This window comes from Calonectris borealis, chromosome 7, assembly GCF_964195595.1.
Source record: "Calonectris borealis chromosome 7, bCalBor7.hap1.2, whole genome shotgun sequence".
Taxonomy (NCBI): Eukaryota; Metazoa; Chordata; class Aves; order Procellariiformes; family Procellariidae; genus Calonectris; species Calonectris borealis.
This window is the reverse complement of record NC_134318.1, coordinates 41,031,988-41,059,133: the sequence shown is the minus strand read 5'-3', so window position 1 is coordinate 41,059,133 and position 27,146 is coordinate 41,031,988. Positions and strand designations below refer to the sequence as shown.

Sequence of the window (27,146 nt, the reverse complement as noted above, 5' to 3'; positions counted from 1 at the left end):
AGAATTGTTCTCTCTGCCTTATTGCTAATGCTGCTCCGGCTCCCCTCTTGTAGCATCTGTGGCATTTACCAGTGGGATAATAGCGTTTGTAGCCCACAGTGCTAAAAATCACTTGTTTTTATCTGCTGCGAGCAAGATTTGATGACTCTGGCTAAATTTTCAGCTACTCTTTTGAACCAGACCGTAGTACAGCACAGCTGCCTCTACCTCTTGAATTGCATTGGTGCTAGTGACGGAGGGCAGCCATGGAGAGAGTCATCTGCCATGGCAACACGTTTGTTCAGAAGTGAAGGACATGTGAAGGTAGTTGCAGCATTTCATCTTGAAGGAAGATACCAAACTTGGGTGGGACATAGAGAAGTAGCATATCTCTGCACGTCTTTGAATGTCTTATGGGTATTTAGTCAGGTCAGAACTGTTTTCTGTAAGTCATGGAAATACTTTGTCTGAGTCAGTCCTGTCGGGTGTTCACTTCTGCCCTGGAGAAGAGACCATTTAAGCCTCTGCAAGAAAAGTTCATATGCGCATTTTACTTCTGTTGAAATATTCTAATCCAATGTGGTCTAAAATGGGTTTGAGAGACATGTTTCTATTTTTCTTTTCTCATCAGTTCTATAGGCCACTAAATATTCGAGTAGCCCTGGTCGGAGTGGAAGTATGGAATGACATGGATAAGTGCTCTATTTCTCAAGACCCTTTCACCAGCCTCCATGAGTTTCTGGACTGGAGAAAGCTGAAACTACTACCTCGTAAACCCCATGACAATGCACAGCTGATAAGGTAGACTTGACACTGTATTTAATATCAGCCGGGACTTCAGTGATTTGAGAATAGCTGTACGGAATTCTTCCCCAGTTGCTAAGCGGTTGGGAGGAACATCTGCGCTCCTGAGGGTTTGTCTTTCCCCTCTGCAAACATCAAATGTGTTTTGCAGAGCCCTTCAGCAGATGCTTCAGATTAATTTCCTTCCACAGCTCTGCAATCCCTCTGTTCCTTGTAGACCTTTCCTGAATACAACTCATGTAGAAGTCTAGGTGTGTAATAAGCTGGTAAATACTTAGGTTATGAATTTACAAGTGGTTTAAGCTGGTCTCAGTCTAGATTGTTACTGAAAAAGGCAGTCCTGCCCTCACCCCAAAGGTAGAGCTAAGGGGGCACTGTGTGAAGCCTGTTGTCAGTAGAAAGACCTCAGTAAACTTTAAAATGCAGTCTAAATTGGACAATCCGTTTGCATTTGTGACTTAAAAATTAAATCATACACATCTTTTACCCTGCTGCTGTTTCCTGGATTAAAGTAGTTAAGCAAACATGCTCAAAGTAAAAGCACTCTTAAAAAAAACCCATGAGTAAGAGAAACGCCTCTTTCTTGAACCGGGTGTCATTTTGATCAACGAACCGTTCTTTATACTGTACAGATAAACACACCTGACGTCTTAGTAATTAAAAGGAGTTCTTTATTGGTTACATAGATATTCTTACAGTATCTGTGTAAGAATAGAGTGAGCCCTTCCAAACTGTCCCTCATGAGATATTTGATTACTCTCTATGTATAATAATACTTTGCTTGGAATGATTACATTCTAGGCTGTGTATTGTAACAAGTAACATATAAGCTTCCCCCTGCGTTAAAATAACCCTTCTTTGAGCTAGAGACATTATTTTTATGTTTGTATTTCTATTCCCAACTTCAGTCAGGGAAAAAAGAAAGGAAAGAAGGGTCCTGTTACAGCAGTAAACCCAAAGGAGAGTGGTCAAATGGATCTTTCTCGTAGCAGGGATGCTGTCATTGTCAGTTCGGCAAGTCGACATGACTAATCTGTGCTTTTCATTGTTTTAAACCTGCAAATGTCTGGAGCTGACACATTTGAAATGGGATCTTTGTTGGAGGTTGGCAGAAATACAAGATTGAAAATAATAGGGTGGTATCTTGGCACTGAATGGTGATTCTGTGATTCTTCTTCTCCTCTCCCGCCCTCCTGCAGCGGGGTGTACTTCCAAGGGACTACCATTGGCATGGCGCCCATAATGAGCATGTGCACTGCAGAGCAGTCTGGAGGGGTCGTCATGGTAAGTGGTAAAAGCACGGGACTTGAAACTGGCCCAACTGGTGCGACACAGTCTCAGGTATTGCAGTACTGTATTCTGTACCAGAACATCAGCCCCATTTGTCCCATTTTCAGTCTCAATATTATCTATATCTACGTGCACATTGCTTGTAAATGATAGTTTCCACAGTGGCAAAAATTAAAATATTGCATTAAAATATAGCATGACCTCTTTGCAAGAATCCTCTACTCCTAATTATCAGGTGCTGAGGTGCTGTGAAGGATGAGAACCAGAAGATGTATTTGTTATGCACTTGGGTATACTAGTGTTACAGGCAACAACAGTTTATCCTGAATCGTTTATTATATCGATTTTATTCTGTATTTACAGAGTTCCCTGTGTAAGGCCTTATATTCCATCTCTGCAGCACAGTGGTTTTATTACATTGCCAGACAACGAGAACAAACAATGGCAGCATTTATTCTACCTGAGCCTCTCTCAGAGATATATTACTGGTAACGCTGTTGTTAGATGCTAGACATGAATGAACATACAAGTAAACATCTTAGCCAATTTCTGGAAATAGTTCTGGAATATTTTCTTTCAGAACTTTTTTTTTTTTTTTAATTTTTAACTGTTTTGTGCAAAAGGCTGGGGGGGGAGAAGAATTTTTGCATTAACTAAGCTTTGCAGTAGAAGTACTTTAAATAAAATTAGACGTGGACTCCCAGAGCTTGCAGGCCACTAGCAGGCTCAGCTGGTGACCTCAGAGCTCAACTCCAGAGCAGAAAGCCAGGGAGCCCTAAAAACCTCTTAGATATTCTCTGAGTTCAGCCTGCATGTGCTGAAGACCTTTGTGTTTCCTACAGCTTTGTCTAGACTTCCAGCACCTTAGGTGATTGTGGTGGTTCTCTCCAGCTGTGCTGGACACTTCAGCTGCAGATCCCTACACAAATGAGGTGGGAGCTCAGGAATGCACAATGTTCAGAGTTTATATGGTCTCAAAGCTCCCGGTTCTTCAAAGCTTCATGGGGCTAACCGGGAGCCTGGGACACTGTTTGCTTCAAGACAATCCATGTTAGGGGGGTAATCCCAGAGATACAGCCCCTTGAAGCCCCTGCATCTCCTTCCTTCTTAACTAGCGTGCAAGCTGAGGTTGTTCCACAATGCAGGGCTCCTTTGTGATCTCTTGGACAAGTGGGCAAGAAGCCAAGCTGGGGTGATGCGTGCATTCGTGGAAGATGATGTATAGATGGTTCAGACTGGGAGGATTTACGAGGTGAGCGGAGGAGCTGAGGTATAGGAAAGAGTGGGAAAGAACAATCAAATCACATAGTTTGGAGAAAGTCATGTCAAAATTGTAGAAAAGACAAAGGCTTCAGTCTCTTGGTAGCTTTAGAAGCTGAGTCTCTAATTGGAGTTTGTTACAGCTTTTCACTGGGTGCCTGGGGGATAGGTACAAAAGGAAAAGGAGGAAAAGAGGAAGAAAAAGCTGTAGGAGTCTCCCAGTGCACTTCCAGATCTTGGCAAAAGCATATATGAGGCAGACAGCCCCATTGTATCCATTTCACCCTCAGGCCAGCAGTCACTGCTGGCTTTATCTGCAGTCAGAGATGCCCTTAATGATGACTTTTTTGTCCTTTCAATTTTTAGCATAAGCTTTAAAGTATGCTACAGTGTGTTTTACTGCAAAGTCAGTCCTCTTCGCTCTTTAAGCTGTCATTTTAAACAGAAACAACAAAAAATATGGCGTTGCAGTAATAAGAAAACAAGAATCAGCATTTCTTTAAAGTGCTCTCAGGGCTCTGACAGAGGAGAGACTGATTTTTATGTCCAGGAGAAACCCAGTGTCTGTCTATGAATCGTGGGCCAGGCTGCAGCTCAGTTGTGCAGGGAAGTGTGATGTTTCCCACAGACTCCCACCTCAGCGAATTGAAACTTTTGAGGTGCAAATTAACTCGAGGCTTGCACAGCATAACTAGAAATGTTTTCCAGTCCTTTAAGCAAATCCGCAAAAAGGAGCCAAATCCAAAACAAGCAAACACTTGCCCTCAAAAGCCAAATGGGCAGCTGTCCAACCTTCCCCCCCACTTAACAAAGGCTAATTCAGGTGTATACAAAAAAAGTTTTTATATGTACCAGTACCTACAGAAGAAAGCTCTAAATTTGGAAGATATGCAAATGAAAGAATGAATAACTGGTAACGTGGGAGGCTATAGTGCTCAAATGTCTCAACACTGGGCAGCATTTGGCCATCCTTATAATTCAGCCAAACTCTTGCCCATCCCACCTTGAACACTCAATACCAAAAAGCTCCCACACTCTCAAAACTGATCTGAAAGAAGAGACAATGGAGAGATTGCATGAGAAATAACATTTGAATACAAAAAACTGGAGTCATCCTTGTATGATCTGATTTTCCTGGCGGTTTTTGCAGTTACTCAGCTCTACTATATGACCTGAATTCCTCTGCCATGCCTCCCTGAGAGCTTGCCCCTCTCTACTTTTATGTAGGGCTGAATTCTCTCAGTGGTAGGTGACACCCTGTCTCCCACTAATTTTAAGAGACGCTCAAAGTGGGGAGAGCAGGCATCTGAGTATGAGAAGCTTTTGGTGTATCAAGAGAATTATAATTTTATTTTACTGTGATGTTTCTGTTGTGTTGTAGAAAGACCAAAACAATGTTGACATTAAATCAAGTCTTTGACACATGATTCGGTCTTCATTCTGTTTCAAAAGATTGACCGCTAAATTCATGGATTTAAAAGTAAAATATTGCTGCGTTGCTGTAATGTAATGTAGTATTTTCACTCATGTCAAATTTCTATTGATTTTAGTGGGGAGTTAAGCGAAATGACGAGTGTGGAACTGAGGCACTTACATTTCAGTGAATTGCTTAAATGAAATAAAAGTGCGTTTTAGGAAACTTATTCCCTACAACTGAGTGAAACTGCATGGACAGTACCGGGATGGGGGCATTTGCCTGTTCTAGTTGTAGGGGACAGTATTTTATTATTGTGATTTGATCTGAATCTCAGTGGAATGAAGCAGAGTTCAGCTGAAAGCAGCTGCGTGTTTTGTGTAACAGCTTATAATATCTTAACAGTAGATGGTTGCTTATTAAAGTGGTTGTGAAACTGTTTGGTAATGACTTTTACTGCTCAAGTTAACTTTAAAAGACCCTGATGGAATACATCAATGTCACATTGCTATTCATTTCTTTAGTCCTTAACATACTTAAATGGTCTCAGTATCAAATGGGACATGTCACTGTTTGCTTTGATAATCTTCATTTATGCTGTCTTCAAATAACCTCTTTAGCTGAGACATCACATTCCTTGTTTTAAAAACCCTCTCTAGAAACTGATAAAATTGCATTCCAAGTGGATCTGAGCAAGTAATGAGAACCGCATGGGCTGTAATAATTGTTTGCCTATTCAAGACCCAAATTACATTTCAGATCATTTATTGCTCTAGTTTTGGAGTGGACTGTGTGAATCCTTGTTTTTATTTTTAATTGCCAGCTTTAAAGGTGTTCAAATAAATATAATCTCTGTTCAGTAAGAGAGACTGGCAAAATGAAGAAAAACTGAGCTCAGTTTGTTGTCTGTCTAGGTAGCTCAAAGATTAGAGAAGTTTCCGTCTTGACCACGTAGCCCTAATTTCAAGGCATCTGTGCTGCTGGTAAATTGTATGGAATTATTTCATTGTTTTCTTAATCTTCGGTCCTGGATTGTTTTCCAGTTGAGTGAGAGGTTGCACTCTTTTTATGAAATCAGGTTCAACTACATTGAATCCTCTAAGTATTTCATAAATTACTATAAGTACAAAGATAAATCAAGCTGTATGTGACTAGTATCTAGATAAGACATCTCCATATGTAGGCATTGTGCACGAGTATATATTTTCTTCATTATTACAGATTATTTTGCTGTTGTTTCTTTTACTAGGACAGGTTGTACAGCTTCTTTCAGCAAACAGGCATCTTAGAATATAACTGGCTGTTATGTTAGTCACAAGATTTTTATACTAAAATTTTAAAATTCAGGAAAAACTAAAAGGACATCCTTTGTTAAAAGATAAAATTCTTCTGTGTTTATTCCAACTACAGGAGTAGTTTCTTGTTTTCAGAATGACTGTATTCTCTTTTTTATTTTGTTTTCTGTTTGAGAAATGATTTACTAAAAATATTAGCAGAGGCAGATGAAAGAAGAAACTCTTAAATCTACCCCAATCATGTATTAAGGGATTCATTAATACATAGCTAATGTTTTAGACAGTTTTACCTTTCACTTCTTTTTAGTCTGAAGGTTGGCTTAGATGATACTAAAAGAGTTATTTAAACTGAATATATTCATATGTGCTTTTAGAGCAGGCAGCTGTACATCGTAATTCCATTTACTGACTGATAAATAGTGGATCATGCATTTATATTACATGTTTATGCCTTTAGGGAAAGCTTTCATATAAGTACAGCAGGATTTTTTTCCCTCAAGGAAAATGATCGATGTGGAAAGGTCAAAACAAAACATCAGTCTGATCAGACCATGCAGTGAATTTCTCAGAAATAATTGTCCCAAAAATCAGCATTTCAACAATGATTAGTGTTAATATTTCAATTTTGACACTTGCAACATTTAGGATATTCATAGGTGTTAACAAGAGGCCATCGAAGATTTCGACTTGCGTTGTCCTTTCATTTTAAAAAGGAGGTTTTCAAAGGTACTTGGCTTTTCTTACAAGGCTTGTGAAATCTTGTACTTTCTGATATTAAAGAAACAGTCTGAAGAATATTAAGTAGACTGAGTGAAATCTCTTGCTGCATTTGTAATTTACCTCCTGACATGAAGGATCTTCTGACTTTTCCCTCATCACACTCATCCTCGCCCATAAGTGATTACCCTTTCCAACACTCCTCATCTGGGTGACTGTTTTCTGCCTCTGCCATGTCTTGGGAGTTTGGGGGATTTATTGAGCAGGGGAATTTTAAGTCCTAAATAAAGAGATGGCCCAGGTGTTCAAAGGCGCGCAATGGTCTCAAATGTCTCATGTGCTGGGGAAACTGGGTGGCCAGGACAGATAGCCTGTCCTGAAATTCCACGTCTGCACTTGGTATATGTGGATGAATTTAAAATTGTGTCCATTTAACAACAGTGTAACTGCAGCTGGGAAGTTTATAAAACATTTCAAAGGACAGGCAATAGGACCTTAGAGAGGGGGAGTGTGTATTTTGAGTTGGTTTTATATGTTGACTTCACTAGTTCTTTTGGTTTTTTTTAAGGATCACTCGGAAAACCCTCTAGGTGCAGCAGTCACCCTAGCTCATGAACTGGGCCACAATTTTGGAATGAATCACGATACATTGGAGAGGGGCTGTAACTGCAAAGCGTCTACCGATAGAGGGGGTTGCATCATGAACCCCTCTACTGGGTAAGTGCGAGGGTAAGCACTGGCAAGTTACAGTTGTAGTGGACAATTTTTAGTTTTGTTTTGTGTCTCAGGAACATTTATGGGGAAAAAAGAAAATCTTTTCAACACCTGTCAAATCTTCTCACAGTTATCCCCCTCAAGCTGAAACAATTGAACTTGTTATCAGAGCATGACATGTACCATTGTACCTTTCTATTTCCCTGTTACCAGTGTGAGAGACAAAAATGCCATAAGCAACTGGTTAATTTTAAAAAAAAAACAAACAAACAAAAAACAACTGCATTGCAAATGTTGAAGCAGAATTTCACCTTCTCTCATCTTGCCAACCGAGTATCATAGCTGCAATAGGAAATGAGCAGCGTCCCAAGGCCAAGACTAAGATGAACATGTAGGAAATAAAGTAATGCAGGAAATATATTATTAGACTCTCTTTAAAGCCTTTGTCTTGTGCAGAGAAGGTTTTTAGTTTTGCACAAACTTGTGCATTTCACCCCTTGTTATAAGTGTGTAGCAGTATTAGCAAGTGAGGAAATTAAGTCTGTATGTAAAGTCAGTGGGGTTAGGGCTGTTCAGTGGCCGGAGGGAGATCTTCCAAGAAAAGATATAAGACCCTGTGGGAAATAAAGCCAGTGAACCCGTGGTCATCCCTCTGAGTCAGTGCTGAACGGTCACTCTGCTGATGATAAATGCACTATGTCAACGGAGGAGCGTGGTGGTTCTGTAGACAGAAGAAGTACAGGCACCATGACCAGGGTAATTAGTTACAGCTTGCTTCTCTGTATTTTGAAGTACTGTTAGAAACTGAACGCTATAATGAATGAGTTCTCCATGTCCATATTCAGACCAGAAGTGATAGCATTAAATTTAAGTAAGAGAGAGTAGATCTAGCGAAGCTTTCTGATGGTAAGTGACGTGCTGGACTGGATTGCCAGCAGAAATGTTGCTGCCTGTGACTGGAAGCTGGTAAGAACCAGTGAGACAAATATCTGTCAGCAGTGTCTTGTAGGTACAGCTGGATTTGTCTTGGGGCAAGAGGATGGTCTAGCTGATCTTCTGATGTCTCTTCCAGCTCCAGCATTCTCTGTGTGTGCTTAAACTTCATCTCTTGCTTAAAAATCTCTTCTGGGAATTGTGATCAGCTCAGCCTCTGCCTTCTCTGAGACTGCATGTTTCTGGGAAAGGAGGAGAGCAATCTGGGAGAGGCCAGGGAGTGTTGGGCAGGATTGCTCCCTGCTGGTCAGCCTAACAGCAGCCTTGGCGTTCCTTCAAAGGCATGCTGTCACCCTCCTTCAAGGCAGAAAAGGGGATTCTGGCCAGAGGCCAAGCACAGCAAGTTGAGAGACAAACAAAAGAGAGTTGTGTGTGTGGAGGAGCATGAGAGCGATTTCTACAGTTTGGAAAAGAAAAATAACTTGGCTCTTCGAAAACAATAGGTAGTAAATATCCGCACGGAACTGCATTCTGCAGCACGTCAGGGCTCGTATGCAAACTGTGAAAACAAACTGGAACTGGAAACAGGGCTCAGAGGTGAGGTGATGCGATAGCTGGTAAGCACTGGGCAAAGAGGCCGGAGCTCTGGGCTCTCAGCTCCTGAAAGGTGCGTGCAAGCTTTAGTCATCTCAGCTGAACTACTGGTTGGGCATCCAGTTGTTCCATTTTTGGAGATAAATGCAGGAGATGCTCTCAGGAGGGAAATTTCTAGACGCTTTTTGAACTCATCAGGTATCTCCAACGTGAGATTAGATAGCTCTTCCCCAGTTCTGCCTTCTGCAACCAGAGTCCTTTGGGTGTACCTGAAGCTGTCCTCTGTGCTGGATGTGCCAGTCCAGACACTTGGCTCTGGGTTGGCTCAGGGCATGGGCAGACCAAGGTTGTACCTGCTCAGTGTCTTCCTCAGACAGGAGTCCAAGCAGCTCAGCTCACTTCATGTTGGGGTTTCTGTAGCACCTTACAGCTTGAAGGCCGTGCTTCCTTCAGCAACGCCGTGCCCAACTCTAGCACCCTACAGTTTGGGGAGGGGGCCATCAGGTACACTTGGGCTTTGTAACACACTCTTCGGGTTTTTACCAAACTTTATATGCAACTTGTGCCTGAGGAAGAGTTGTGGCCTTCACAGAACTGAGCAGGCTGTTTTGTTTGCAGTGATTATTGATTTATAAATGGAAATTTTAACATCAGCTTTATAGCCTTAGGCTTTACCTTCATACTGTGCTGTCGATCTGGGAGTATTCTGGGAGAATACTTTACACCTTAAGCCAAACTGCATTTTACCAATTTAAAATTAACACTTTGAATGTTTCCCCAACATCTGACCAATGGCAGTACTCCTCTGAGCACCATTATTCAAGGAACACTGAAGAGTTTTTGGCTCTGGAAGTATGTGTCTGTTAAGGGGAGGCCAAATTAATATTCCTTACCTGAAAAACATTCTTAGAATAGGAAAAACATCAAAACAAAGAGCATCCCAGGGAAGCCAAATACATTTAGAGAGGCAGCCTGCTCTCTCACTATACTCATTGACACTCACTCTGTGCTCTTCTAATTTCTGTTGGTTTAAGGTAGATTTAACAAGTACAAGAAAAAAAATCTTTGGGCTGAAGCTAGTTGAAAAAGTACAAGCCCCTGAGAAGTCCTTATCTGATATCTAAAAAGAATAGGAAATATCTGGCTTATAACAGAAAAGCCTCTGTAAACTTAACTTTGGAGTCATTTGTGTGGTTGTGCAGCAAAAGGGAATGTTTGAAGGTTTTTTACTGAAAAGTGATTTCATTAATTATTGCCATCTTCTTTCAGTTCTTATGTTTCAGTCTTTGAAGAGGTCTTGGAAATTACTTCTTGGTGGAAAAAATCTCCAGGGATCAGTATGGAATTTAAACTCTGTTGGATCTACCCTTTAATGAGCTTCCTATAGCTTTTATTCTTAAAAGATACCAGCAAGATGTGTACCACTTGTGTGTGAGCTAGAAATGCCTTAAAGACCCTCTACTTTAGCAAAATATATTTTGTATAACATGGAATTAAGCATATAAAACCCAAAATTTGTGTCACTCCAGGCCTTTTAGAGATTCAAATATCTGCTATGGAAATGACATAAATCCCACTGTAGAAAGGGGGTTTTTTGCTATAAAAATCGTATCAACAGGAAATATTTAATACTAACACATTGTTCCCTTTTTTATGCATATATTTTAACGATATTCCTTCGGTTCCTTTAGTTGTTTTGACCGTAGACTGTTCCAAGTAAAAAAGAAAGATATAAGGAGTCTTAAAGAGATTTGCAAATCTTTTTACTGAGATCGCAGTATCTGAAAACTAAGGCACTAGGCTGACTCAGCGAGGCCATTTCAGTATTCCACTTGTTTTCCCAGTCCACTCTTAGGAGTGAAAATATTCTTCCTGACAGCTAGATAAATACAGAAGAGTTCTGGTGAAACCCAAGGCATTAGTCTAGATTTATACCACTGCAACTAAAAGCAGAATTTAGCACAAACTGTGGAGCAAAATTATGCCAATTAGCAGTGCTTGTTTATTTAATAATTTTGGAAATGCACTTTTATGTGCTCCTTCATCAAAATTGAGCACAGGTATCTCCATGGGGGTTGAAACAGGGTAAGTTCCCCCAAAGTAGTTGAAAGCTTAAGAGTTAATATATGCTTGAAATTTCTTGCCAGCCTGAAACATTTTCAGTTAGTCTTCTTCCCTCCTATAAACCCAAGGGTTTGTACTTCCCCTCACCCACGTCTGTGTCCCTGCCAATAGCATGCTCTTCTAGTTTATATATAGGTGACTCACAACTAACTTGTCATCAGGGAAGCTGAGCATGCTGTAAACATCTTCTTCCTTCCCTCTAACAGAAGCTAATCCTTGATGCCTTTCCATTCCCCCCCCCCGCGCCCCAGTTTAGGTGTTAATGAGAGACCAGGAATCCATTAAGGACAACTAGTTTTACCAAGCTCATTCAGATGCTGATCCTACTGTAGTCTCCATCCCTTTGCGGAGTTCCATGACTTGCTATAATGAAAACTTCTTTCCTTGTCGTCTCGCAGAAGTGTGTTGCTCTTACCAGGATCAGTTCTTGGTGCTGAATCATCCCAGCCACGGGCTAATTTAAATGCCAGGCAAGTTCCTAGAATAGAGCCGTTTGTTTCATCTCTCTTTGCACTTCTGTAGGCAGAAGCAGGTTTTCACCATGCTGATAGAAAAGAGGATGGGAAAAGGCCTGCTTTGTAGTCTCTCCTCCAGTCCCATTTGCACCTGGCTATGGGAACGACAGAGATTTTCTCCAGCTCTGCCCTACTGCCCAAACCCCGTTTCTTTTGCTATCCATGTATTGTGAGATGAAATACCTCATACTGACCTGGAAGGGTGCATGCTTTAACCATAGGCTGAAAGCTGTCTTCACAGCTATAAATCAGGGGGGGCTTTTACACACCCATTCAGCAGACCCCTCTTAACCCATTGCACTGAAACTACAAATGGAAAATGCAAACCAGCTTGGAGTTTGTCCCTGCAAACAAGTACAATAGTAGGAAGACAGGATGGGTTTGTGCTGAAGAACCATGCCTTCAAATGCCCTCGAACTCTAGCATCAAGCACCATCACTTTGTGTCCAGTCCTCCAAATCCTGCTGCACACCAAGCACAGCCTGGCATCAGGTCATTAAGTCTGCTTCGACTCTTATTTCGACTTTGGTTGTAAATTGCTTATTTTCAAAGACCATGATGATGAAGAAAAGATGAAATAAATGCAAAATAATCGAAAATAACAAATCCTTAGGAAAAGAAAAATATCGTATGGGCTATTGTTTGAAGACATGAAACAACTGGTACTTATTTAGAAAGTGCAAAACCTGATGTGTGAGAGAGGTCTTGGCCATTGCTATTTGCTCAACAGACTTCTGAATGAAAGAATATCCCTTCAAAAACTTTCATTTTAACCTAGGTCCCTAGTAGACTTGTTTTTCCAAGAGTTGCCTTGTTCCAGAGCGTATGCTGGTTTGCATCCCAGTGATGGCACGAAGCATTAGGGACAGAAAGCCATTTGGTGCCCTGCGGGAAGGTCTGGGCCAGTAACGTAAACAAGGAAGCAGCTTCTCTATGATAATTTCTCCGCACAACAACTCCTCTTTGTTGTGTTCCTTTTAGAGTGACGTTCCTTTGGAAAAGTCAAGGAATGAATTGAATCCCTCTATGCCTGCCTTTTTTTTTGCTGTTCTTATCTTGGATCTTGTGTGACCATTTCCATTTTCACAGCTAGAATTTAAAGTCAGTGTATCTTTGTGATTTGGTCAGGTTTTAAATTCAATTTACCTAGATAAATATGACTGCTTATGTCACAGGGAAGTGGAGCTCGGACTGTGACACTGTGCCTCCGTGCTGGTGGAGTTTTGCCTGTGCTGCAGGATAGCTTGGGGCTGTGCTCCAGCCAGGGGACCGGGTTTTGTGTAGTGATCATAAGTGAAGAAAAAGGAGAAATGGAGTTGAGATCAATTCTTTAACCTCAGCTATTGATCATCATTTTAGAGGATTTTTATGGAACTGTGCCTCTCAGTAGAAAATAACAGCTAATTTTGAGTAATTGCCTTTCAGTACACAATTTCACTTTAATTATTGAGTTTTTGGAGGCAGGATTTGGGGGAGGAGAACAATTAGGAACACAGAAAGAGCACATAGTAGAAATCGTACAAAGTATGTAGAAAGTGGTTCATTTACTGCTGAAATTTGGAGAAGACTTTTTTTTTAACCAATCCAAAAACCACCCACAGATTAAATATGGTTTTAAGTAAAATTGAAACCTTTATGTTAGAATTAAAACAGATAGCCAATGGGAAGCTGCATATTTGTGAATGAGAGTGAGAGCAAAATACGATTTGTTAAGAATCAGCTGAGTGGCAGTCCCAAATTAAACTAATTGACTCAATCTATGTACTATTGAGAAGAAATGGGGAAAAAATTAAAGACGGGAAGGACCATCAAGGTCAGCTTGTTCTCTCTATTAAAGTAAAATTAATTGGTAGGTCATGGACACATGAATTATAGAATCTGTGTGTAGGGTCTCTGTCCAAAAGCCACCCAATATTTCTGATTATAGCATTACACCCACACCATGAAATACAGGTTTGGGCAGAGAAATTGGCCTGTGCATCTAAACTCCAACCTGGTTTGCTCCTGTGCTGCAGTTTACTTCCACCTCTGGTGAACTGGAATAGCATTTTGTGGGGCTACGTGATAATCTGGATGATGGAAATCATCCAAGTTAAAAACAAGGCTTGTGGGGGCAGAAGAATGTATACTAATGAGGATTATTTAGTGATCTGTCTGGCAGTTCAGGCGCACAGTTGTCCTGGTGCAACTGGGGTGACTGTGAACAGCAGGATTGGGTCAGGGTGAGGAGATGCTCAGCAGCTTCTTCATCTGCCTTCACCACCAAGGGCAGCGTCTGGGGGAAGAGCACCCTATCATTAGTGTGTGTTACACCACTGATGTCCTTTGGTGGTGCTGGAGGTCTGTTCTTCCCTCGCGTATCACCCATTACCATTAACGAGATTTAGGACTGCACATGAAAAGAAGGCTAGTAACAGAAATGCTGATTTTATAATGCAGAAGTATATATTTGCTTGAGACGGGTGGCTGATGTCTCCTGGAGAACCGTTTTGCTCAGTAGGGTTGGCTCTCAAAGGCTTTTGTGGGGAGTCTTGTTATTTTGTGATCTGCTTTGTGTGATTTTTATTTTTAAACTGCCAAAATACAGTTATACCTGCAGCTGCATTGTAAATTAAATACATTATAAACATGTAGTTAAATAAATAAAACATAATTAAAATCTATTAAGGACAAGTTAGGAAAGTACTAATCATATGTGTCACTTATTGTATTAAGTATTAGTTTCAATCACATTTCTTCTCTTTGAAAAATGATCTCAAGGAAGCAGGATATAAGGTCACCTTGATTTTGGTTATTCAAACTCTGAACTGGAGTCTACAGAACCGGGCTATGAAAACATACACCCTCCAGAGATTTCCAGCATGCTAGCTTCAGGAGACAGTCAGGTATGCCATGAAAACAGCATTTTGGCTTTGGTACCGAATCAGCTTGAAGTGAAAACCACTTAATCCAACACTTCACAAGGTAAAAAAAAAAAAAAAAAAAAAAAGAAATTACAAAAAGGCTAAAAAAAAGGCGAAAGGTCATGTTAGAAATGGGACAGAAATCAGAAATGCAGTGTAGGAAAGGAACTTTAATTTACTGTTAACTTTAATTAACTTTAATTTAATTCTCTTTTCTTCTTTCTAGACATCTCGCAGCATCTTGTAGCTGCGGAGCTGTTAAACGTTAGATAATCAAACCATTATTAGTTAGCACAGTATTTCCTGACCCCTCTCAGTTTGTTTTCAGCTGTGCAGACCTCATTTTGCATTTTTCAGTCTGGCAGCTTACAGACATTAAACTGTGGAGTCAGCAGAACTATCTGGAATTACCTCTGGTACAATTTGAAGAAAATGAAATTATCTTTAAGATGTAAACAGTTTCTAATTAAACTCTGAAGCTGTTTATGTTTCCAAACCAGTCTGAGCTGAGCTCTGCACAAAGGCAGACTTCTTTGTTGTCTTTTTCTTTTTTTAATAAAGTTGATATACTGATGTAATAAATTGCTTGTGACAGAGCTAGGTCTGTTGTGCCAGCAGTGCAACTGCTTTTTTAAAAAAACTTAAGCAACATATCCCTATGCCCTAGTAATTTAGCACATTGCATTCTGGTCCTTCCTTTAGTAGGAAACAGCCACGAGATTACCGAATAGATTTATGTCAGTCTTTCACTTACCTCCAAGTTGCCCCGTGTCTGCAGTGCATTTGGCATTCCTTTTTGTTAATAATTTCCATACATTACAGACATATTTAATTGTTGAAGTAAATAAGGTCTGCGTTGAAGAATTAGTAGTGCTGGTTGAAATACATTGCACATTTCCCAGTCCTTTACAGAAGTGGGTCGCTGTTAGCAATTAGCACACAGAGCTACAGGGCAGGTCTTCAAGAAAAAGATTTTGCTTTTTGTTTTAGTTTACTCTTTCACGTTTCAGTAGATGTGCTGTTAGAAGTGAAAATATTTGGCTTTTTTGGTGTATTGTAGAGGAGAACTCGTACAGATTTACAGCATGCATTTTCTGTAAGTGAAGCTGACAAGGAGAGAGGTTACTTCTCAAATGAAAACACATTTTACTTCTGGTCTGATTATTTATAGCAGATACTTAAAGACAAGTCGTGTTTTCTACTATGTGATGTATCCAGAACGGGTACAGTTTTACTGGCTTGGATGCTGGCATGTGAGAGCTCAACTGCATTTTGTCTTGTCAGTGCAATATCCGTAGAAAATATAGCTCTGTAAGGGACATTTTTCTCCTGCAGTACTGCTATTGCCATGACCCATGAGAACAAATCATATAAGGACATGTCCCTTTACCTTAGCTTTCTGTTTCATCAAAAAAACTTTTCAACCTGCAGGGATAAACCTGTAGTGCAGTGCATGGAGAATTAAGCACACAATGTCCAGTTTTAATTGGTGTTAATGAATTCCAAATTCCCAGAGCATAAATGGAAACATACCTTAAAGGGCATATTCTTAAGGTCACGCGAATGCTCCTCTTTGAACATGTGTTGTATGCCCTGAAGCACTTTAAGGAATTGATGTTGACTTGGAAGGCTGAATCGCTGTAATTAAATGATGCCTACAGCTGCATTTGCCACAGTTGTCATGGGGATCACAGAGTCTTTTGTGCCTGGGACAGACGTGCAAAATGTTTAAAATTCAGAGGGGGGAAGATGTTCTTTTTACCCCAACAATTGCTTCCTGCAAAGTCATTCTTTTTCTTTTCTAACGTCAAAGCCTATTACAAAGTGCCGGACGCATTTACTGTAGGATTCTTGCGGCAGAAATGCAGGCAGGCTCCTTTTCAGCTTTTTCAAACTGAATGGCACAGCCCCAGTGGTGAGATGAAGATAAGCAACCACCTATTTTAGGGTAAAGTCACTGAAAATACAGAGGTGAAATAACTTTGGTGTCCTAGGGAGCCTTTCTGGCTTCTTCCAACGTAGCATGGAAATTGCATTCATCTTTGTCATTGGTGTTCTCCTGGCAGCCAACCAGCATTAGATGTGAAATCCAGGCTCCCTTGAAGTTGGTACAAAAGCTCCTGTGGACTTCAGTAAGGCCAGGATTTCATCAAGATACCTATGGATTCTTTTAGATTTCTCAGGAGCCTTTCATTCCTGTGAGTGAAAGCTTTAATTTGCTCGTTTAAGGATCCCTAAGTCTCAAATTGTGACTGGATCCATTCTGTTATCACAGCTTGAAAAAATGGTTGTATACAATTTTGATACTAATTAGTTTATTTTTTTTGTCCAACCACTGTGAACAAGAAAAGGGAAGCTAGAAGAATGATTCATTGTTATTTTGTATTTAGGATTTTTTTTTTTTAAAGAATTCCACTTCCATTTATCTGAGGTGATTTACGTGATATGGAAAAGCTGTTTTTTCCTCAGCACTTATGTTGTAGTACGCACACTGGGAAGGTGGAAATGCTGGGGGAATGCAGTCTGATTTCTGGCACTGTTATGTCTCACTTATCTTTCCGCTGGATATTCTAAAAGAAAAAAAAAAGAGCCATGCTGCTTGCAAGTCAGATACTTCTGTCTTGGAATCCTGATTTATTAAGAGACTAGGTAGGACAAATTAAGTGAAATCAATATGAGCCTGTCCCCCAGGTATATGTTCTTTCCAGCGTTATGCAGGGTTCAGCCATTTTTCTCTAGCACCCACTTCTCGCCGACTGGCATCTCCATAAACTTCATTCTCTTAATGCTTCTGCTGCTGCTCTTCCAGTGGGCAGCTTCTTCAGTGCTTTGTCCAGAGGGCTGCTTCCCAAATCTCATCTCCCTGGTCAGGGTTCCTCCTCGTGGGGTTTAGCCGTTCTCGGAGTCTTCTTCCCTTAACTTGCTGTCATTTGGTCGGCTCACCTGACGTACAGGCTCATCCTCGCCCAAATCCATCTGCTGAGGCCAAGTCCCCACAGTATGGCAGGTCTTTAAGTCAAGCTGGTCACACTGGTTACATCAGCTGGGAGGACAACCGTGTATGCTTCTCTCATTCTTTAGGGTGCAGTGTATCACGAGCTGTGTTGAGGATACACGCAGGCAGGACAGGAGCTTGTACTGGTGAAAGAGGGAAATGTCCATCAATAAATAGCACGGGTTGATTTTTCTGTATTACAGATATTCCCTTTTGTTTGTTCTGCTTTGGTTTTTAAAAAATGATTTGGTTGTTCTCCCTCAGTCAAACATGCTCTCTATAAAGTGCTCCTCTCAAAACCGAGTTCCCGAAGTCAGATTATTTTTTTTTCTCCCAATCTATTTAAAAAACAATTCCAAGGTTTTTCAAGGGAGAAAATCAGAATGTAACTAACCGCCTAAAACAAAAGCTGATTGTAAAATCATGTTGGGAACCAAATGAAGTGTCATCACGATGTAGCGCTGCCTGAGAATTTCAAGCCAGGTCAAACAGTGCCTTTTGTCTAACCAGAAATGAGTAGGAAGCTGATCTTCAGCAAGGTATTTTGAGCAAGGAGATGGACCGTTTGTCTTTATTTGCTCGTCACGTGCTGAGGCGGCTGTGTTTTGTGTGACAAATTTAAACACAGGGCATGCTGGTTGTGCTTCTGATCTACAGTTTCCTTCATTGCCGGCAACTGCTGGCAGGCATGGTTCGCCTGCCGCCCTGCTTTTCCTTAGCCCGGGACCAGACCTGACCTGGCCTTTTCATCCCTCCCTCTGCTATTTGTTGCTTTTTTACTTTTCCTGTAGTCAGCATTGGATTAACCTCAAATTCTAAGTAGCAGATTGTGAAACCTGAACTCTCGGCAATCCAGCAAATTTTTATTAATGAGGTAGTGGTCTAAAAGGAAACAGAGCAAAAGATGAGCCAGAGGCAAATTCAAACTGATTATAGCTACTTTCCTTGGCTGTCTGGTTTCCAACAGGAAGAACAGTTGTCTGAGTTCAATTCCCGTAGAGCTTTTGCAATGCAGATAACTCCAGCATATAGTCAGAATCCTGTCAGGATTGATAAATTGGTTTAGTATTGCTTCACCCCCAGAACACAGAAATGAAAGTCGCAATAGGCCTCTCAACAAGAAAAAACTTCTCGACCGTACATTTGTCAAAGTAAAAGTAACTGCTAATAATGTTTTATTTGGCAGTTTTGTGACTGCAGAAATATCAAGCCATGACAGTGTATACTGTATAAAGCCATTAAGTTTTGTTCCTTTGCAGAAAGTACTTTTCTGAACCATCCAGCCGTTTGTTTCATCGCTGCTTCCTGCCCTGAAGTCCCACAGTCAGTGTTATAAATCTGCCTTTTTGAATATTTCAGGTAGTTAAATCTTCACCTTCAGTTTAATGGGAGAGGTCAAGTCTCAGCTGGGGCTATGACAATCCAATCTAGGCACCTGAAGTGAGATTACTCGAATGCATTCTGGGAATCTGCACTCTCCCCAGCGCCAAATTAAAATGAACCTGAAGCATTTGTGTGTGAAGTTTAAACATTTACTTGGAAAGACTCTCTTTTCAATAACCCTGGAAATTTCATTGTAGCACAACAAGCCATTGCCACTACACATCAATTAAATTAACCACTAGTGTGACATATTCACAGTTATTTATTGGAAAAAACTACCATGTAGTGAACATGACAAAAGCTGTAGGAGAAATCTAGGCTTGTTTTTAAACCCCTGACCATGGATTCAGACAGCAAGAGCTTTGATATCATGTATAACTACGTGGCCCAATTCCATGCTCTACTTTATTGATGCTCTAGGGATTGAAACTATAAAAGAGGAGCAAGAGAGTGAAAAATAAGCTAGAAAAATAAGTATGAGTTGTCAGACATCTAGTGCCTTTTGAAGCAAACATCCTGTTTCAATACTTTTTATATATATATATATATATATATATAAAAAACCACTCTACATTTTTAGCTAAATCCTTCCAACGCTGCTGAAAAAGGTGTGCCCCATCAGCTCTGGGACTGGTGTCTTGTACAAAGCTCTATCATGTGCTGCTTGCAAGGGCCTGCACATCTTCCAGGAGCCCAAAGATTCCTCCAGTTTACCCCCTCCTCCCAGTTGTCCTGGGTGTTTGCAAACGTTTTGGTGGGAGAGAATCTGCAGATACCTTTGGGGTCTCCCTTTACTTTATTGTGCTTGTGGGATCTACTTTAAAACTGCATTTGTGTCTTTCTATCTCAAAAGTACTTAAAAATAAGTACTTACAAATACTTACAAATTAAGACATTGTTTAAATGATAGATTAAAAAGCCCTTCCATATTATGGCACTTGTCTAATTTTAAACAATTGCTATTAAAACATGAAGTGCATGAAATAACGTGTAATGACAGAACTTTAAACGTGAAGGGATCTGTAGTATTTGAACACCTCTTTCAATATCAAAGAAAACTGGATTTTATCTCCTGCTTAATACCTAATTCTGTGAGGTTCTTTATGCTTGCTAATTCATTAACATACGTACTGTACAGAATAGCTGACGTGTCAAAAACTGTCATCTAATAGCAAATTCAGTTTTATTCTACTAGGCTCATATCTCTTAGGAGAATCATAAAAAGTTGTTTTCAAGAGGTGGAGAGCGGTAATAATGTCTAGAAGGTTAAAACCAAGGGGGATGCTTTTTAATGGGAAAGAATTATGTCAATTAGATCAGGAGTTAGAGGAGGCTGGAAAATTGTCATAGTTCCTTGAAATCAACACCTCACTGGGTCTAGAAACATTCATGTCGCTTGAGCGTCCACCTTCTAGAGATTTATTCTTGTGTTACGCTCTCTACTGCTGACATTTTTTCCATGGAAAAATCACTTATACCTGAATTAACAAAAGCAACCCTATCTCTATTTTTAAAGTTAAAAAAAACCCTATTTTTAGGTTGCTATGTAAGTCTGGGATATGCAACAGAAAACCTCCACCTGCATAAGTCATTCTTGTAGAGTCAGAACAAGAGGGAGCTCAAACTCAGATCTTCTGCTTCCAATGAAAGGATCTGAGTTGCTCTCCTCCTCTCCAGTTGTAAGTGAGCCACTGTGCAGCCAAAAATCAAGAATTTTGGAGACTGAGAGTAAGTATTCATATTTGTGAATCTCAAGGGGTCCTAGGGTCGAGACAGACACAAAGAGACACTGTGATGTTCAGTTCAGACAAGGTGTTGTCATGGAAAGTGTCGGAAATTCAGGTGCTTGATTAGTGAAATTTCTGACTCAGAGGGCTGGGACCCTCTTGTCTTTGAGCACCTTCATGCTCCTAAAAAGCACGGCTGATGCCTTAGTTATTTCCAGATATGGCCTCTCAGGCTTGATTTTTCAAGCATTCTGGACAAAGCCCAGTCCCAGTTTTCTGCACCTTTGGAAATCAGCTAGTCAACTGTTGTTTGAATAAGTATGCTCCGGAAAATCAAAATGCCCTTTTAAAATTAATATAATCTCTAATTATCATATTACCTCAGGGAGGAAGGCCTGGTGGTGCTTAATAGAGCTCTTTGGGGCTGTTGTGCATTTTAATTGAGTGAATAATTGTAAAACACTTCAGGGCCTTTTGGTAAAAGACTCTGTATAAACATTGCAATAATGCTGAATAATCAGGTTGCGATATGAACTGAAATAAATGAACCCTATAAATAGACATGTAATTTATATATACATATAATGTATGTGTGTATATATACCAACATTTTGGAGAGAACAAGGCAGTTACTTTATAAAAGTCCTACGGTTCTTGAATAAGAAAAAAAACTGAGATTGCATGGCAATAATCATAATAATCAAAATGTTAGTTTTCAAGATACTGTGAACCTGCAGTTTATCCTCCTGTGCAATGCATAGAGAATTGCCAGAAGCGTTGATGCGCTTCAGTGATGCTTCTTGAGAAACTGCAAAATATGTTGTGTATGTGGAGGAACACGGAGGAGGTCGATCCAAGGTACTAAATGTTTAGACACCTAAAGATGTCGATAGACATGGTTTGGAGGAACCAAGGGAGTTTCACTTCAGATGCCTTTCCCAAGGTACCGCTGCAATGCAGTGGTAGGGTTTGGAATGGAGCAAAGACCTCCTGCAGCCCAAGGCAGTGCCCCTCCAGGTGTTTTCCAGGTGGAGCAATGGGAAAGGCAGCAATGGCGAACACGGGACACCAGCCTCAGTGGTGGTATCGGTGCTAGGTCTGTAGCTGATCTGCTGTGTTACCCTGCATGAATCAGTAGCCACTCCGTCTCTCCTGAACGCTTTGGCTGTCTCATCTCTTAAGACTGTAATTTTCTGGGGCAGGGACTCTGTTTCTGTGCTTGTACTCTCTTGTTATTCAGCCCGTTAGGAGGGGGAATGCCTCTGAAATGGAGATGATGGAGATGAACTTTTATAGTTCAAGCAAAAAAAGCCGATGCTGGGCAACGCGGTGCTAGTACAAAGAACTCTATTCTTAAAAGGGACTTGACACAGTGATGATGCCACTTCACTTCGTTAATGAAAGGAGCCATCTAATACAGGCTAAATGCAAAACTACATAAAGGAAACTGGCATTTGAATGGCTTGAGTGCTTGAAATATAAATGAATGGGACAAGACCAGACTCTGTTTCTAAAGGAATCAATTACCAGGCATCCTCTTACTACTCTGAAGCTCTCATTTGCAGGAGCAGTCAAAGCTATTTTTGCTGGGAACTAGGATATTCGTTGCTTGAGATTAAGCGCATCTTTTAAGCACCAAGGAGACACTGAGGAATGCTGTGGATTCAAGAGGGGTAGAAAGACTCTGAAATTATTTTCCTTGCTGTAAACCCACTGAAGAGACTGATGTAGTGCTGGGCACGATTTGAGTTCTGTAGAGTTGTACCCACAGCCGGAATGGTTTGACAAAATGATCCATTGTGTATTAAATCTACAGATTCAAACCGTGTAGAAAATGTGTGGGCTATTCAGCATCTTAGAATAGGAATTAGGTTGGACTAAAGTTTCCTTTCTCTTCCCAACTGCAGAAAAATAAGGATCTGTAAAAGAAAATGTCTTGCATGAAGGATAATGGAATATACTGATTGCTAATTAAATTTTTACTTCTGGAAGGTTCTCCAATGGCCTATAGGAGCTGGTAGCTGAGGGTTTTTCCAATAGGACCAGTGTCTGAGCTACCACAGAAAGCACAAATATCCCTGTTTAGCATGTTACTGGAATCTTGGAGACAGGTCAAGGACTGACTTTACTGTGGAGACCCCATTACCTTTTCCCACCCAAAGGTAGTCCTTCCAAGTGAGGTCTGAAGCTTCTTAACGGGGTAGTGCGAGGAAGCTTGCTGCGTTTGTTCAGAGGACGATTTTCTTTCACATGACCATTACTTCATCATTTTTCGCAAGCTCCAGATTCACTTAAACATCGTGCCTAATGCTACTGACATTGGATATCTATAGCTCCCTTCCCATCTGCCAGGGATTTCATGCTTCTGATGAAACAGCTTTAAAATTGCAAAGACAGCCAAAATGTAGCCTAAAATCACAATGATCAAATGCAGTGGCTGTTACATGTGATTTTTTTTTGTCAAAAAAATGAAGAATGGTTGTGTGTCAGAATATCATGGTATTAAAAGTCAATTATGTTTCCAATGAAATACCAACTGGCATCAATTGATGTGGGAACTTCTCTTGCATGGCGTGGTTCCCTTTCAGTTGCTCTCTGTTTCCATTTGTTGGGTTCATCTCTGGTTTTGAATTGCTTTATTTTGGGCTTACTCGGTAAAGAAAAAGTATTTTCAGAAAATTTCATCAAATAACATGTGCTGCACTGATGTCAGCTGAGGAAATCAGCGTCAAGAGCAGGAAAAGCCAGAAGATGAATGGATCTTTTAGTTCAAAATAGGAAACAGCTTGAAGTTCCTTTTGGGGGAAACAGAAACCTCATTCATTAACAATGACATTATTTCACCTCTGGTACAGAGTAAGGATTCTGTTCTCCCGGTGATGGACAGACACATCTCACATTCACGCAAATGACCCTGAGCATTCATGGATACAAAGGAACAGCCCTAAAATATTGACAGTTTTGACTGGTGAGCTATTCTCATGATCCGTGTGCGGCTGAGACATATGGCACAGGGAAAAATGCATTATTTGTGTTCCTGAATTGATTTCAGTCTGTGTAAGGTATGTATGTCGCCCTGTCTCATCTCAGTGGATATCAAAGTAAATCTGTATCACTGAAGTGAAGGATCTTGCCTGGATGATGCGGTATTCATTTATTCATACTTTGATACGGGGATCATGTCTGATCAAGCACTCATATATTTTGTGCAGGATTTATCAGTCAGATGTATCTGGGTTTCTTGAGTATTTTCTGGTGTTTGGTAGTAGTGTACATCCATCTACTTGTTCATAGTCACATATACAAAATTTTGTGGGGTTTTTTTCCCAATCAAACTAAGAGTAGGACAGGAGTTTGTGGTGTCCTGTTAAGAACATTTCCAACTGCTCAATATCAAATGGTCAGTAGAAGGTTTCCCAAGTGCCTTTATTTTCTGTTCCATTACTCCGAGTACCTTCCCTGTTTTCCCTCGGGGCCCAGAGCTGTAGCTAACAGCCTGACTCCTACCTCATGCTATTCCAAAATTTCTTCATTTATCTTAGACTCCGTCATTTTGCCTAAACATTGGTATTTTCCAGAAATCAGCTTTTAAAGTGGAGATGCCTATTAACTTTCTGAAGTCATGTGTCAGTGAATCACAGAACTGTTTAGTTTAACTAGACAAGCCCTATAGGGATACATGAAAATTATTTTCTTCTTCAGAGTCATGTTTATGTTCTTCTCCAATGAGCTGGCTGTTTTATTGCAAAAGAATCTGTAAAAGAGGTAATTTTAAATAGGCATAAAATAAATTCTGTTCTGTAAGGTACCCATAACCTTTGTAGAAGATCCTAATTAACCTCCTTATTTCAGCAGAGGAAGCTCTATTGCATTTGGAATTGTCAAACATTGCTTTTTTTTTAATAGCAATGATCCCTTTCTGATACCTATAGGCATCATCATTCCCAAAGCAAGCTTTTCATTTCAGGATATTAGAAACAACAGTAGATTAATCGAAGTCTGAAGTTCAGCAGTGCAGAACTTCCATCTATTATCTTGCTTGTCTGCAAGGATTATGCCCTAATAACATGTGAGTGATACAAAGCATTTAGTGAATAAAGTCCAGTCATCATCAGGTTGGCTCCCTGTGCTGCCGTAATGCTGAATTACTGGACCATGGAGCAGCAGTGACGAAGGTACCAAGCCTTAGGGGAGATGCTGTTTCACGACTTGGTTGTGATCCAGATTCAACGTAACCATGTGCACATCTCAATGCGGAGAGGGCACAGCAGACTTTCGGAAGTGGCTCTGATGGCCGGATCCAGGTGCCACTTTGTCTCATATCTGTGAATCAAACTGCGAACGTTCATTAGTGAAAATGGAATTAAGTCCTCCAACAGAAAAACACAAATTATCTGGTGATATTTGTACCAAGCTGGATCATTTTGATAACATTGTCCATGTGTTTTCCAAAAGAAATCAAAGCCGCTATGTGCCTGCACAGCAGGGCCAAGTCCTGCTCTCAGCAGTGTGAGTTCAAAATATGAGTATTTTCAGTAGTGTCTTTATAGTCATCCTGATCTAAAATAAGAACTGTATTTGCTTTAATCATGCAGTTCCCAAGCTCGACTTTGATGAATTGCAGAAGCAGGCTCTTATCAAGTAACTGGGTGTTCTTCTCGTTATTTTTTTTTTTTCCTGAAAGGAGTAGGAAGTTTGCCATACTGCAGAGCAAGATGAATGAATTTGCCATTTGAGGCTGAATTTTCCAAGAAGGATTAGGATGTTTTGCAGTCCTGTAAATGCGGGAATCCTCCTTGCAAGCCCAGTATTTCTTTAGGCTCATGATCAAATTTTGCTCTATAACTACATATGCAAAAGAGGGAGAAGGAATTCCAAATGTGAACACTTCCAACCCTTAACAGCAGCTACAAATTTAAATGGATGGAAATTCCCTTACTCATAGTCAGAAATTATTAAATGTTTTTGGCACAATTTCACAGCAAATTGCTATTTCTCAATCCTATGTTAAAGAGTTAAAAAAAATGAACACAATCTTCTCGTTAGTGCATAGATGTGCTAAAAGGTCACCAGCATGACAGGAGAGAGGTGTTTGCATCTGATAATACTACCTCTTTTTTTGTGTGTCCCTGTCTTTTTCTTCTAGCTATCCATTTCCCATGGTATTCAGTAGCTGCAGTAGAAAGGACCTGGAAAACAGCCTGGAGAAAGGAGTGGGAATGTGTCTGTTTAACCTGCCTGAAGTCAAAGAGTCCTTTGGTGGACAGAAGTGTGGGAATGGCTATGTGGAAGATGGAGAGGAGTGCGACTGCGGGGAGCCTGATGTAAGACACCACCTGAGAATTACTGCTCACCTCCTGTCTGCAGGTTTTTAACAGTAAAGACGAATCAGAATTGGTTTGGCATGTTTAATGCTTCTTGGTGTAAAACAAAACTCTCCCTTCACTGCTTCTATCTTATCAGCTTAAACCTCAGAGTCCTCAGAAATGCGGGAAGTTTCTGCTTGACTTGCATTTGACTTGCTAAAGTTCAGGCAGGGCTTTAGTTAAGAATGTGCTTGATTCGCCGTTAGAGAACAAACTCTCTCATGGCTTGTCCAACAGACTAACCATGACTAACCGTCGTGTTCTGAACAATAGAAATTCCTTTAAATACTAGCTAATGGGCTAAACTCAAAATAAATTTGTTACCATTGCTCAAATTTCTCAAGATACCATGCGTTAATTGAAGGTTTGTTTCCATATTTGAGAAGCCACTTAAATATTTATATTAATATAAATATAAATAGTTATATAAACATTAACATTGCCGAAGGTTTTTTCATTGCAGCCAGCTTCAGCTTTTAGGTACAATACCTTTCCCTCCTTCACTATGAGATTTTTCTTTGCCGCTAGCCAATTACCTTACTAACAGAAACAGCCTTTACTGCCTCCCCAAAAGATTGCTACTACTTCAAAGATCATTCCATTTGGTTTAGTGAATGTGTCAGAGGACTGCTCAGATCAGGAGGAGATAGGCAAAACCTGGGGGTCAAATAAGATCAGAGCCAACATCCTTATCCCTTTGGCTTCCCATGCTCATTGGCTGGGAAGCCAATTGAATTTCTCTCAGATTATCTCAATTAAATACATCATCAGATGAGGGATTTGTTTCCTGTGATAAATATGGTTCTGCAGACAAAATAGATTGGGGCAGTTAAAACAGCAAGATATTGCTGTATCCTGTCTATACAGTGTATTGGATTTACACAAGCCATAAGGATTTCCTGACAGTTCACTCGTTCTTCAGGGTAACAAGGCTGGAGGAAGCAGGCTTATCTTCTTGTTTAAAGTCAATAGAGTGCAAGCAGCTTGCAAATGTCTTTCTAACCCAGTTATCTTTCTCATTTTCACTTTTGAATGTTAGTGATACCTTTTCAAGTCAAAGCCACTTAACGTCAGCAAGCACTGACTTGATTTGCCTCTTCTTTCTATGTTTTTCCTTTTTAATTATATTGGAA

General features: G+C 40.3%; 1 protein-coding gene across 1 annotated transcript in view; it reads left to right on the top strand.

Moving 5' to 3' along the window:
- The window catches only part of ADAM12 (ADAM metallopeptidase domain 12), a 187,584-nt gene that overhangs the window by 129,000 nt on the left and 31,438 nt on the right, over positions 1-27,146 (top strand). The window contains exons 9-12 of the mRNA XM_075155286.1: positions 611-780; positions 1,983-2,067; positions 7,328-7,476; positions 25,794-25,971. Coding sequence (XP_075011387.1) covers positions 611-780; positions 1,983-2,067; positions 7,328-7,476; positions 25,794-25,971 — 582 coding nt within the window. The remainder of the gene's footprint in view (positions 1-610; positions 781-1,982; positions 2,068-7,327; positions 7,477-25,793; positions 25,972-27,146) is intronic.